This window comes from Sphaeramia orbicularis, chromosome 3, assembly GCF_902148855.1.
Source record: "Sphaeramia orbicularis chromosome 3, fSphaOr1.1, whole genome shotgun sequence".
NCBI lineage: Eukaryota > Metazoa > Chordata > Actinopteri > Kurtiformes > Apogonidae > Sphaeramia > Sphaeramia orbicularis.
In genome coordinates, this window is record NC_043959.1 from 29,448,266 (window position 1) to 29,462,153 (window position 13,888).

General features: G+C 41.4%; 1 protein-coding gene across 8 annotated transcripts in view; it reads left to right on the forward strand.

The window, feature by feature from the left end:
- znf536 (zinc finger protein 536) overlaps positions 1-13,888 on the forward strand; it is a 241,578-nt gene that overhangs the window by 101,374 nt on the left and 126,316 nt on the right. For all 8 annotated transcript variants that reach the window (XR_003934724.1, XM_030128170.1, XM_030128222.1 and 5 more), the window contains one exon: positions 9,765-12,055. Coding sequence is in view for 7 of the 8 variants with exons in the window: in XM_030128170.1 (XP_029984030.1) it covers positions 9,766-12,055 (2,290 nt within the window). In the remaining variant the exon portion in view is untranslated. The remainder of the gene's footprint in view (positions 1-9,764; positions 12,056-13,888) is intronic.

Consider the following 13,888-nt stretch of genomic DNA (forward strand, 5'->3'; position numbering starts at 1 on the left):
TGTGGGTTAGGGGACAGTGTTGAATGCAGGAAGAAATAATACTGTCCCATGACCAGCAGAAACCTGGAACCAAGTCTCAGTCTGGAAGTTGCAAGAGAAAGAACACGTTAGACAGCACTTAAATACTCGGTTCTCCTTACATGCACAGGTGAGGCAAATTGGCCTGATGGTCTGCCCCCCACCCTCACCCAGTCACACAACCAGTGAACAAACAGAGGGGCAGGCTGTCACAATTCTCTTCCATTTCTTTCATAGTTCTTACAATACACTTTTTTATTCTACTATATTCCTTACTTTATTAAGCACTTTGTAACCTTGAAAAATACTTAAGCATGGAAAAACACACGTATAATAATTTTACCACATATTTTTTGATGTTGCCCATAAACTTGGAATAATTTGTTTTCAGACTCATTCCTCTTGTACTCCTATTTACACACATCAGTAATCACCTTTGACTTGGTGCAATAATTACACACTGAGTCCCAGTTACACTTTATCTATCGAGAATAAATCTCTGTCACAATCATTTCATGTAAGGAGGTAAATATATTTTATTCCAACTTTATGGGCAACAGTGTATTTTGAGTAGGTCAAGCAGAGCAGTGTACAAGGCCAGGGAACCTTTGATGTAGCCTATAAGTTTCTATAAGGTGTATGTGTGTGTGTGAATGTCTCAAGGGGGAAGTTCATACACTGTACTACAGAGAGGTCATTTTTCATTATAAACATCCACTGCTTTAATGAACTTAGCTTCACTGCCTGAAGATACACACATGATGTGCTAAAAAGTGTGTGTGCTGTGTCGTTTTAATGAGTCGTGCGCACTGTAGCCTTTGTTGTGCAAGATAAGTCAGTGATGATGCTGAAGGTCAGGGAGGGCAGAGAAGAATGAGAGAAATGCGGTGTTGGCCTGGACGGAGCTCTGAACTGAAGCTCTGGTGTAGACAGATGCAAGGGATCCTGGGATACTGCCAGAGCATACCTCCAAAGACTGACACACACACACACACACACACTGACACAGAGACACACATATTAGCACTGCAGCACCTTTATTGACTATTGACTGCATTAAATGAACATAAAATTTCACATCAATCTAATTCTGGCTGGACGCTTGGCGGATGGCGTTGGCAGGCGTTGCTCACTTTTAAGACTCGTCGTCTAAGTCGACAAAATGTTCATAGATTCTCAGAGGCGTGTTCGCAGTAAGACTGTGAACAGGCTTGATTTGTCTCTCCCTTTTTCACACCTTTTGCACAGGTGTGTAGGTATCACACAGACAATATGTGCCTCTGGACACATATGTGTGTGTTACAGTGTGTTTTGTAGTCCGGTTCACAGAAAGGCCTGCAGGGAAAAAAAAAAGAAAAAAAAGCTCCTCTGAGGTTTCACCCAACTTCTCCTTTCCTGCTTTAATCACGGCTGCCTTTTCGTTGAGGCGTTGGCATCGATGCAAACGTTCCCTCGCTGGCATGTCTCTCCCTCTTTCAGTCATTTGCTCTCTTAATTCATCTTTCATTTCTTTTATTTCCTCCTGTAAACCTTTTTCATCCCCCCGTACCTCCTCCAACAAACCCCATCTCTGATCTTAAGAGCAGTCGCCACAGTGTTTTTCTGATAAAGTCTGATAGATAAACATGCTCTCTTATGTCCCTGAGGCCCTCCACCCTCTCTCCCGAGAGCACACCCCTCTAAAGCACTTCCTCTGCTACAATTAGTCTGTAATAAATACACCCTGGCCTTAAAGTAGATAATGCTTTCTCACTCGTTCTCTCTCTGATTCTTCCCTTTTATATTAAGTGCCACATTAGCTTGCTGTACATATCTGACTTTGAACCGAAAGTAGTGAAAGAAGTGTGTGGTGATTTTTTTTTCTCTCTTTCTTCATCCTCAGTCACGCTAAAAGCGCGTGAGAACAATAGCAGTTATAAGGCCACTAAGAGATATTGTAACATATGCAGAGAATCGCAAGCATTTCCACTCAAGTCTCAGCTTCCTGATGGCTTTGATAAGATTAGTTTGCTTTCTTAAACAGGAAGTGTGCTGCTTAAAGAAAGAGAAAAAAAAGAAAAAGAACAAGAAAGACACAGCATGGTTGCATAATAAGTTTAACTACTTCTCAGAGAGCTAAAGTTCCCTTCAAACTCCTCAGATTAGCCAAGAAGAAGAGATGCAGAAAGTGGGAGAGATAGAAAGGGGGAGTTTATCAAAGTGATGGAATAAAGAGAGATTTAACACGGTCATATTAAAAAGACATGCAGCAGTTTCAATATTTAAAAATCCCATTTGCTTCGACAGAAGTGCTTTTTCATTCAAGAGCATATGGCAGCAGTACCTGTATCCAGCTTCTCTCTTATCTCCCTCAAAGACAAAGAGGAAGACGGAGTAAAGGGGGCAGAAAAGGAAGCTGAAGAAAAAGAGATACTTTCAAACAGACATTCAGACATTGAAGAATCATTCAATTATCGGCAGCGTGATGTAAAATAATTACCTGACTCGCTTCCTGTAATGAGTGCTGCTAATTAGCCATAGACTTTTGTTTTAGTTGAAAAAAGAAAGAGAAAGTCCCAAACTCCCAACAGAAGAGGAGCTGTGAAAATATACAGTATGTCATATGTTGAGGTATAGCACCCCTTCCACACATACACACAAAACACAGCACACACACACCAGTATGTACTGTGACTCTGTGCTATAAGCTCACTTGGCTTGAAGGCACAATTTACTTCCCAATGTATGTACACACAGCTCTCGGTAAATAGTCGAGAGTGCAAAAAAGATCCTTCTTCTCTTAATTAGCTGTGTAACAATTAAAGTCTCCTTTTAGTAAATTGAACCTTTGTCTCCCTTGCCTCCCTAGTTTGATTTCAGCACCTGTCACAACAACCCCTCCTTTTACCGCCACCTCCACCGCTGCCATACACCCACCACTATTACCTCCACCTACCCCCCCTCGACTGTAGTCATTATGCAAAACTCTACCAGAACGGGCCCAGCATGAGCGGAAGAAAACAGCAATTATTTCTGATATTCTGCTATTTAGGCCGTATTGACATTCAGCTACTTTCTCTTTCTGTCTGTTTGTTTCATTCTTACTGCCACCACCTGAGTGAGATTGAACTCGACTTTGTTTTAGCCTCAATCTTGCTTATCATCGCTGCTGTCACTCTGCGAGAGGCATGCAGATTTCTGTGTGTATGCTTGCAGTGTTCAGTCGCAGCGCTCAGGATGACCAGTGATGTAAGCTGTGGCAGATACACTGTGGGCATTGTCCTTCTGGCCTCTTTCTTTCTGCAGGCTAACCATGCGTGATCGCTCTAGACTGCTGTGTTTGTTGCCTAACACACTTTTGTACCACACATTGTTGTGTCCTGGATTTCTTATTGTAATTTGACAGGAAGAACAGCTCAAAAGAGACAAAACCACATAGGTACATTACAAAACAAAAGTGTCACAAGTAGAACTGAAGCTGCAGGCCTAATTGTCTGTGGTTTTAGAAATTGATTTGCATGGATCCAGTAAATAAACTTTAACCATTAATAGAAACTTGATGGTCAAAGAGTAGCAGCAAACCTCAGGTTAAGTAAAAATGTATTTCAAATGAAACTGCTAAAAAAGAAACAGTGACAATTTCACGTCATTCTGTGGCGATTGATCTTCCTCTTCGCTGCACATGTTAATGCATCAACTTCTATATAACTTATGCTTTTTTTTTTACTTTATTGCCATTATCAGCAAAAGACAGGTAATGACCAGTACAGAACAAGATTACCTTGAGAGTAGCTTTCACCTTACATAAATGTATGTATGAGATTTCATCAAACAATAAGAGGAAAAAAAAAAGGAAAAACAGCCTTTCATGTATGTATCTTCCATTCTTGTAAATGTATGTAACTTAAGCTTTTGTGTCACATGTGTTCCCATGTCATTCCATTAACCTTAATACACATGCAAACACGTTTGGTTAAAGTCCACTTCAAAATGTTTCCCCCTGCAGCATTTAACTGTAGTGTTTAACTTTTCTAATAGATTTAGTTGCACTTTATATGAAATGTCTTTTGATGCAATATTAATTTAAGGTTTTATTATTCTTTATTTAGCTTTTTAAGGTTGAGTTGAACTGATTTTTTAGCAGGTTTTATGTGGCATTTATGCATTTGCTTTACTACACCAACACCCATTATTTCTTTCAAAAAAAACAAAAAAAAAAAAACAAAACAAAACAGAATATCAGTCAACTGATGGACATGACACATGAGTGTAATCCTAACATCAGCACTAGTTCAGTAAGAACATAAGTGACAATAGAAAAGGCTGCGGTAGTTGCTTTATTAATGTAGGGATGATGCTGTGTGTAAGTGTGCGATGAGCCACGTTCACTATCATTATCGTGTCAACTGCTATCATTGTTATTTATTTTTTGCTTTCGCCCCAGTCACTGTACTTCACTAAACAGAGACTGCTTAACAAATGCTTGGCACTATTAATCCTGTGTCCATTGCTCTGCTTTATTTGCTGCTGCGGGGGTCTGTCCATGCCGCTGTGACCGCTATTGTAGCACACTCAGGAGGGGAGAGGTGCTCACAGATGTACATGCAGACACACACACACACAAACATGCACACACACACACATAGACAGAGACATCTGCAGGTCATCATCATCATAGTGGGAATAATACCAGGGATGGTTATCATAAAGGGAAGCTTTGAGCTCCCGGCCGTCTTGGGAAGATGATTTGGCTGGCCCGGAACAATGAACTGTGGGAATCCGCTTGTCCTGCATTGATCTTCTTCCCATGGCATCCCCTGCAAAGCTGTCAGAGCGACGGACGGATAAAAAGACCCACAACATTTTTCTTTCCCTCTCTCCCACTCCCTCACGGTGTCTTTCTTTTCTTTCTGTCAGGAGGGCTCCCACTGATCAGCAGGGATGAGCTGAAAGTTGAACTACCTGTTGACAGGACCTCTTAAACAGCCCTCAATGACATATTGTGCATGAGAAAGAGGGAGAGGCAGAGAGTCCTGTTCATTCATATTTGTCACTGATCTATTGAGATGGTGCTTTCATCAAATTCTTCTTATTCTCTTTGCTTTAAAGAAGAGCAGGGATTATTCATAAGGTTGAAATTCTTTATAGAAAGACAAAAATAGGGATTTTTTTTCTTTGCTGTATCAAGTGTGTGCGAGTCTCTTTTTGTCTTTAGAGTGTTTTAAAAGGTGTGTCCTTAAAATTGCTCAAAAAGAATATGGGATAAAGAGAGATAAATATACCTAAAGTGACCAACCCCTTGCATTTTGGGGCCTATTCTGAAAACATCTGCCTAAAGTTTCTCTTGTGGAAAAGGGGAAATCGAGAATAAATTCCATTAAATGTATGGTTTTTTTTTCCCCCAGCTCCAATACAAAATCTCTATTTGTTTGCCAACATTTGGAAGAAAAATTCCAGCCAGATAAGTCTTATTGTGGCCCATATCTGCAGTTCAGTTTTTTTCCCCCCTTTTAAAATAGAACAATCCATATTTGAAGCTTCATTTCTTTTTGATAGTGCAGAGTTATGAGTTTTGATCAAGAGGCTCTAGGCATGGGATGGAGTTAGGATTGAGTCTGGCAGGGGTTGTGTGACTGTCTTCCATGTGCAGTTCAGAGTGTTTTCGCCTCATTACAGAAAGTAATAATGCAGTGAAGTCAAAGAGCGAGAGAGGAAGGAAAACAAGGCAGCTTTTTTTATTGGATTAATTAGACGCCTTGCAAAGACCACCTGCAATAGAAACAAAACACAAGCCAGAGAGAAACTCATATCTTGGTCTGTTCTACCTACCAAAGCACTAACTAAACCAACTTTACCTGCAGGTAATTGATCTTTGAAATGACGAGGAAGCTCTTTTTGTACTTTGAAAAACACACTCATCGCTTTTGATAGGTGCTCAGTGTCCCTGCTGGTTGTGTAATCGCTAAATATTTAGCATTCAACTCTCAGTGCAAGTAACATATGGTAAATACCCACATTGTCCCTTCCAACATCAGTTTGTTGCTGCTACACCCCCTTTCATCTCAATAATGATTTGGTGCAAATATGATGGAATTCAGCACATTGTGAATGATTGATTTGTTTAATGCAATGAATTTGTTCATTAGGACTTAATGAGGTATTGCATTGTGATTAGTCGATGAGTTTTGTGTCGATACATGCCAAAATAACAAAGTAAAGTCCAACTAATGGCTTTTCGATCCTTTAGTTCCCCATTCTTGTCTTAAATGTCACAGAAAAGTTTTATGACAAAACACGACAGACAACAGGCCGGATATACATTAGATTCCTGACGTTTAAATGGCTTCTTTCAGTATGAATTTATTAGAGGTAGGAAACCCAAATATTGAAACTGTCTTTCATGAAGTTTAATAATTTATATGGTTACAATTAGAGGGGAGCACATATAAATCCCTTATGCATTTATGATGCATGCTAATATTGATAAGACAGAAATGAACTGAGCACATTCAAATGCTGACTGAAATACACTTCCATTGTGTTACAGATACCACTTATAATTAAGCTGAGGCTTGAAGAGAAAAAGAACGTCGAGGAAAATACATTAAGAGAAACCGAGTGAAATCACTTTTCTGTGTGTCTATGCATGATTTGGTGTTTATGGGTGCACGTGGTGCTTTGCTGAATATTAAACCACAAACTATAAAGACAACAACTGAACCTTCGTGAGAAAATGCTAAAGGAAGTCTTTGTGGTTTTAGAGGTATCAGAGGAGCCAATAGTTTTAATGAGGCAGCAATGCTGTACATGCCAGGAAATGATAAGGTTATACAGGTTAGAATAACGGCAGCTAGATACAGTACCAGTATAACGCCAGAAAGGTACATGTGTTGTTCATAACAGAGTTTAGAAATCGACGCAGCTATGACAGAGACAGTGAGATGTAATGAGGACAAAGTGACACAGGGAGTTTTCACAATACTGGTAAGACTAACCTGAGGCTTTTATCTACACTACCTTTACATTATTGTGCATGTTTGTTTTCTTATGTCCATGAAACTTGTAGCAGTAACTGTCAAGATGATGCAAGAATATAAAGAGTTGTTGACAGGATTTCTGTGGACCGCTATTTGATAGTTGCAACACACCCACCGTGTCTTTTAGAGGGCATTCGCATATTGAATTGTTGTCTGTAGTCAAAGGGTTGTGTTTGAGTGTGAGGCTTTGCCTGTGTGTGTGTGTGTGTGTGTGTGTGTGTGTACGTCTACTTGTACACCACCCTCGAATTCCCTCGCATGTGTGTGTTGATATGAGCAGAGGGGGGATGTCACATAAGAAATGTCCTTTTTAATCAGGGGAAAAAATATAAAATGACTCGGGAGCAAGGCGAGCATATTAATGTGCCTCATTTGCATACGCTCGTCAGCCAGGATACGTTTATAAAAAACACAAACTGGATTCGTCAGTTCATTTCACATTATTCCATTGTCTATCTGCCTTTGTTATATGTTAAAGATAAAGGCAGAAATCAAATTGAAGAAAAGGGCAAGCTGCTATCTCCCTAAATGAGCAACAGCTCATCAGCCTAGTTTAAATCACAGATTTCTATTCCAAAAGGCAGCCGCCTCTGTAAAAAGGGCCCATTCAAATAAGGTCTTCTCCGATATAGGCACGCCTGGTGATGGAAGCTGGGGTGTCACATAAATACAATTTAAAACCTCAAGTCATTTTAAGCAGTCTAACAAAGTTTTATCTTTCCTTGCTATTCTCTCCCAATATTATTCCCACAATAAATGTACACGTATACAGTGTGTATATAGTTTTTCATTCAAGGATAAAGTTTTTACTATTAGGCTTTTAAAATCTTTTATTTCTTGGAGGAGCTATGCATTATTCAAGTCACATGAGAATACGGTCATAAGATCTGTCACAAATTTAAGTAGGCTTTGACAGAAGCATGTCTAACTGTTAGACATAAGCCCACAGAACATAGGATGGCCATTATATTCTGAATGAATTCAGTAGAATTGCTTTATGATACATAGTGGGGACAAATAAGGCGAATTCAAAGGGCAACCCACAAGTGTCACATTCCTTTAAACAGAAGTGGAAGCTAGTTACAGTGTCTAATTCATGTCCGCGAGATAAGAATCCACCATCAACAGTGTGTTGGAGGGGGCAGTGGCTAAAAGAACAGGCACCCCTTATGTCTACTAACCTCCTACTGATGGGAGAGAGAGGGAAAAAAGAGAGAAAAATTTCCAATGAACGTGAAAACAAATGAACCAGGCACAATGTGCTTTAGAAACAAAGTGTAGGTGGAGGGAGAGGAAGATAAACATGGAGAGAGAAAGAGAAAGACAAGCTCTGGCAACACCTCAGTTGCCCTTCATGCTTGTAAAACGTGCACTGGACATATGTGCACATACAGTATTATTATTGTAGTGTGGGTGTGCCCAGATGCTGCCAAAGTACATCCATAAGTTCCTTAACATGGTTCCACTGTCTCTTAAAAGTGAACTCACCTAATGCCAGTGCCTTACACTGCCTTTCTATGAAAGGATTTTTTGATGATTATAATCATGCGTTAAAGCACAGTGGCTGCCACTGTTACCAGGCAGCATACTAATCAGCTTAATGAGATATTATACAATATTTTGTTGACCAAAGCAGAACTGTGGTTATTGTTTCTGAGGGTTTGACCCCTGCCAGCAGCCAGAAGAAGTGTGCAGATAGATGTTTACCTGTCCATCTGGAGAGCAGATGGATCTGCATTAAAGCTGATGTTATTCTTTTTTATTATTTACTCACTGATGTTGCACATATGAAAGAAAACACTTTCATTTATAGTACATACCATTCTGTATAAAACATGGTGTCGTTTGATAGCAAAAGAGTAACTAGGACCACAACATCCTTTTGTGCCATGCAGTAAGTAATAGAACAAATACAACAAACAAAGTAACAGCTACTTGCTTATTCCTTACAGACTTCAATGTTTTTTCTGCTAGACTTTTTTTTTTCAGTTGTGTATAGACTTTGGATGCATCTTGAATCCTTTCAACACAGCCAACTGTTGTTTTCTTTGTCCTGGAAAATGTAAAAGAGTTAGGTAGAGGGAAGAAGACAGAGAGGGAGTTGGGGAGCAGAGGGAGAGCAAAGTGATTCACATCAAATGTTGTGTGGCTCTTTAATGGAATATTGCGCCATTACAAGTGTCATGGCACCAAGATAAGAGCGTTATGTTTACTGGAGTAACCCCTTGGTTTTAAGTGCTATTGTTAATATCATAATTGTAGTATTGCAGTGGCTTCCCGACAATGCTGTTGCTCCGTTTCATTAAGGCGTGTAATTGGAGGAATTCTGATAGGATGGGCACAAGTAGCTTAATTATACACTGCTCACAGTGTTTACAGAGTAATTATTCCATCCAAAATAGTGCTACATTTTTGAAAAACTTCTGAGGAGTCGCAGCATTTCTCCAGACCCTCTGTGCTGTCAATTTATGTAGTATTTAGTGAATCTGAGAGTATATTTTAATTTCCTTTGCTGGGTAACACAACACAGGTGCTGTTTCCCCCATTGAAGTAACATATTTGTTGTGAATGTGTGATCCAGGAGTATTCTATTTGCAACAGGGAAATATAATATATGGAAGCACTCATCATGACATATACTGTCCCTGTTTTTAAATTCTTTTGTGACCATCAAAATCCTTCAATGTTTTAATCAGTTTTCTTGCTGTGTTTGTGTGATTGGTTTTACAGGATGGAGGACTCTAGTTTGTGCCTTGGTGTGTCGTCAGCGGTGCCTGATGCTGATGCCCATCTGAGCAGTGCAGTGCTAAATGGCCGCTACCCTATCAGTCAAAAGCTTCACCAGCTTACTGCCCAGCTAGGACACGCCTTTCCTGACCTACACCGCCCTCAACCAATCCCCGAAGAGAAAGCAGCCACACCTTTAGATGAGAAGACCCACCACGCAGCCCTGGCCAGTCAACCTATTAGCAGTCAGATGGCACTGTTAGCCAATCAGCTTAACCGAGACATTGATGCTGGAGCACTAAGTGGGTTGAATGGTCGCGTTGACCTGCAGCAGTTTCTCAATGGCCAAAATCTGGGCATCATGTCCCAGATGAATGATATTGAAGACGATGCCCGCAAGAACAGGAAGTATCCGTGTCCACTGTGTGGCAAACGCTTTCGTTTTAACAGCATACTGTCACTGCATATGCGCACTCATACAGGAGAAAAGCCCTTCAAGTGTCCCTATTGTGACCATCGAGCAGCTCAAAAGGGCAATCTAAAGATCCATCTCCGCACCCACAAGTTGGGGAACCTAGGTAAGGGCCGTGGCCGTGTCCGAGAAGAGAACAGGCTGCTGCATGAGCTAGAGGAGAGGGCCATCCTTAGGGACAAGCAGATGAGAGGGAGTGGAAGTATACTCCAGACAACTCCAACACCCCATCTGGGCCTCAACAGCAGCACTAACACCCATCAGCCGCAACTAGGCTCAGCCTGTGGCCTTCTTCCCCCATCAGGCCTTGGCACTCCAGAAACAATTTCCCAGCCTTCGTCTTCACCCAAGCCAGCTGGCACCCAAGATGAAGCATCCCTCAACCCAACCACAGGTTTCCGTTGCACCTTCTGCAAAGGGAAGTTCAAGAAGCGTGAAGAGCTTGACCGCCACATTCGCATTCTCCACAAGCCCTACAAATGTACGCTCTGTGAGTTTGCTGCTTCTCATGAGGAGGATCTGATAAGTCATGTGGAGAAAGCCCACATCACAGCTGAGACTACACAGGGGCAGGGTGGTGGTGGTGCTGGTGGCACTCAGATGGCCACTGAGTTCCGTTGTGATGTGTGTGGACAAGTGTTCAGCCAAGCCTGGTTCCTCAAGGGCCACATGCGCAAGCACAAGGACTCATTTGAACACTGCTGCCAAATCTGTGGTCGTCGCTTCAAGGAACCCTGGTTTCTCAAGAACCATATGAAAGTGCATCTCAATAAGCTTGCGATCAAGAGCAAGCCCCCTCAGCCCAGTGAGCAGGACATGGCTTCTGTCAACAGCATGAGCAACCTAGCCCAGGAAGCTCATGCCAACCTTTATTCACGCTATATCTCCTGTCTACAGGGAGGCTTTCTTTCACCAGACAAGCAGGGCCTCAGTGAGCAGCACCAAATGCTGGCCAAAGCAGGGATAGCCATGAAGGAGAAGGAGATGTTAGGTAAGCTGCTTGGGCCAATGGCAGCCGGCATGGGCCATGGGCTAGGAGAGAATGAGAAGCGCTCACTCCTGGGTTGTCTCAACCTTGTACCTCCACTTAAGTCAAGCTGCATGGAGCGCCTCCAGGCAGCTGCAAAAGTGGCAGAAATGGATTCTCTCAATAGCTATCAAGCCTGGCAGATAATGGCTCGTGGCATGGCTATGGACAGAGCGTTCATGCCAAAGGAGCAACACCAGCACCACATACCAACTGGCCAGGAAGATGAGATGGGTGGTGCTTTAGCTGGAGCAATGGCATCCTTCTCAAAAGAGAAACAAGATTACTCCTTGATTGCTTCCACTGACAGCTCCAAACAAAAGCAGCTTTCTGAGGCCTTGCAGGGATCCAAGGTTGCAAGTGGAGCCCTTATGTCAATGAAAGAAGATGGAAGAGGCTTTGATAGCCACCGTGACTTAATTTCTCACCATGGAGGTGGTGACACTCCTGGAGGCCTGGCTGGCTTAGGAAGTCCCAACATTGACTATGGTCTTTCCAACCTCAAAGAGAAACCCTCAGAGTGCCCAGATTGTGGCCGGGTCTTCAGAACCTACCATCAAATGGTTGTCCATTCTCGCATCCATGGCAAAGACAGGAGAGGCATGGAGGAAGCACTCCAACAGCAAGGTCTTGATGAACGACGCGGATCAGCCAGTGACCCTGAATCCCAGTCAATCAGCCGTTCTACCACCCCAGGGTCATCCAACGTGACTGAGGAGAGCGGAGCTGGAGGTGGACACTCCCAGACAGGCAGCGTTCAAGATGACAGCCCACATCCCTCCTCACCATCTTCAGGTAAGAAATACATTTAAATATTTCATGATATCCACTTTTTTTGGTCAGTCCATGAATAAATCTAATTTTCATGTTTGTACATACACATTTGGGTGTTATATTCCATTCTTTGATTTAATGTCACTGACATATTCAGGTATACCAATGTATTAAGTTTGTCTCTGTAAATGGAAATTAAAATAAGCACCAGAGTATCCACCAAATAATCAGAGCCATACATTCTTCATATATCATAGATGCCTAATGTTTTTTTCCAATAGCCATCACATCCCTCACAGGTCAGTTGGTGTATGTAGGAGACTTTGCTCTTATGCACCCCTGGCCACTCAGAATTTTATTGAATTACAGTTTACTCATTACATATATTATGTGTAATATTCAGATAAGTACATGTACATACTGGTTCGGTTCATGTCATGTAACTTGAAAATAGTAACAGTTGGCCCTTACTATTTAGTTCAGCTATGCTGTGCTGTCTCTACCACTCACATTAAGGTGAAGAGAAAACTCAAGAGAGCAGACCTGCTTTACCATTGCATCTACTTGCAGGTTAGCAGCCTAGATCCCTGCGGAACATGAGTAAAGACTGGGAGCACAGGGACGAACTCATTTTAACCACAGTGATTAATAAATGTCTTTAATAAACACGTTGGAGACAGCCATACCCCCTCCCTTCTCCCTACCCAGCAAACACAGGCCGGCCGGGGCTAGATAAGTGTATGTTTAGTGGGATTAAGGGAGGCTCGTTGCTAATGATTACACAAGTTTTTAAAGGTAACTTTCGCTTGCTCCTCAGGGCACTATGCTGGCGTTAAGAAGCGCGAGCGGTAATTAGGTCACGACTATGCGATAATCAGTCGGTTTAAGCTAAACAAGACACTAATTAAAGATATACATATAAAGCAGGTCAAAAAAATGGTGAACTTCATTTGCAAAAGCGGGGATGTGCTTTTAAGTCTTTTGAGAAAAAAATATAAATAAATATAAATATAAATCAGAGTGGCTTAGCTTAAGGCTGTAAGCAACTTAATTCCACCAGTGGAGACGAAATTGTTTATTTATTCACAGAGGCATGAAGTCCTTATCATGCCCGTGTAGTGTGATGGGTTTGAACATGGGACAGGCTATGTTTATTTTAATCTAAGAAATAATAACAGACAACCCCCCACCCCAATTAGGAATTAATGAAAATGAGAACGAGATAAAAACCTATTTTCTTTATAGAGACTATTAAACATAACACTTTCTCAACAGGGTGGGGGTGTAGCGGATGTAATTATCTTCTGAATTTTAATGCTGGAAGTTTCTCTCTCTCTCTCTCTCTGTCTCTCTCTCTCTCTCTTTCTGTCTGTCTCTTTTGACTTCAGCTCTTTGAATCTGATGAGTACAGCTTGTGGCGTTTCAACAACTTCAGAAGTACTGTATTAAAATGTACGATGTACTGAAAAAAAAAAAAAAATTAAGCTGGTTAAAATAATCATTGACAAATACAACCAGTAATTTTAAGACCAAATGTTAACAAAGTACAAAGAAATGCATTTGATTTAGTTGAGTGCGTAAATCTTCTCCCTTGGGCATCATCTTTTGGGAAGGAGGGTAGGATTAAAGACAAAAATATAGAGTAAAAACAAATAAAAATGGTGTATTTGGTGATTTTGCACAAGAAACCTCCCGGAATGCTTTAATTTCCCCCTTTCTACTGCTTTAATCTAACAGTGTGTTGTACGTCTTAGATAGTCCTCCACACCCTTAGCCTAATGTTTATTCAAACACTAGTGGCACTATGGAGACTCTTCCTCAATATGTCACTATATATCTAGAAACGCCGTCCTC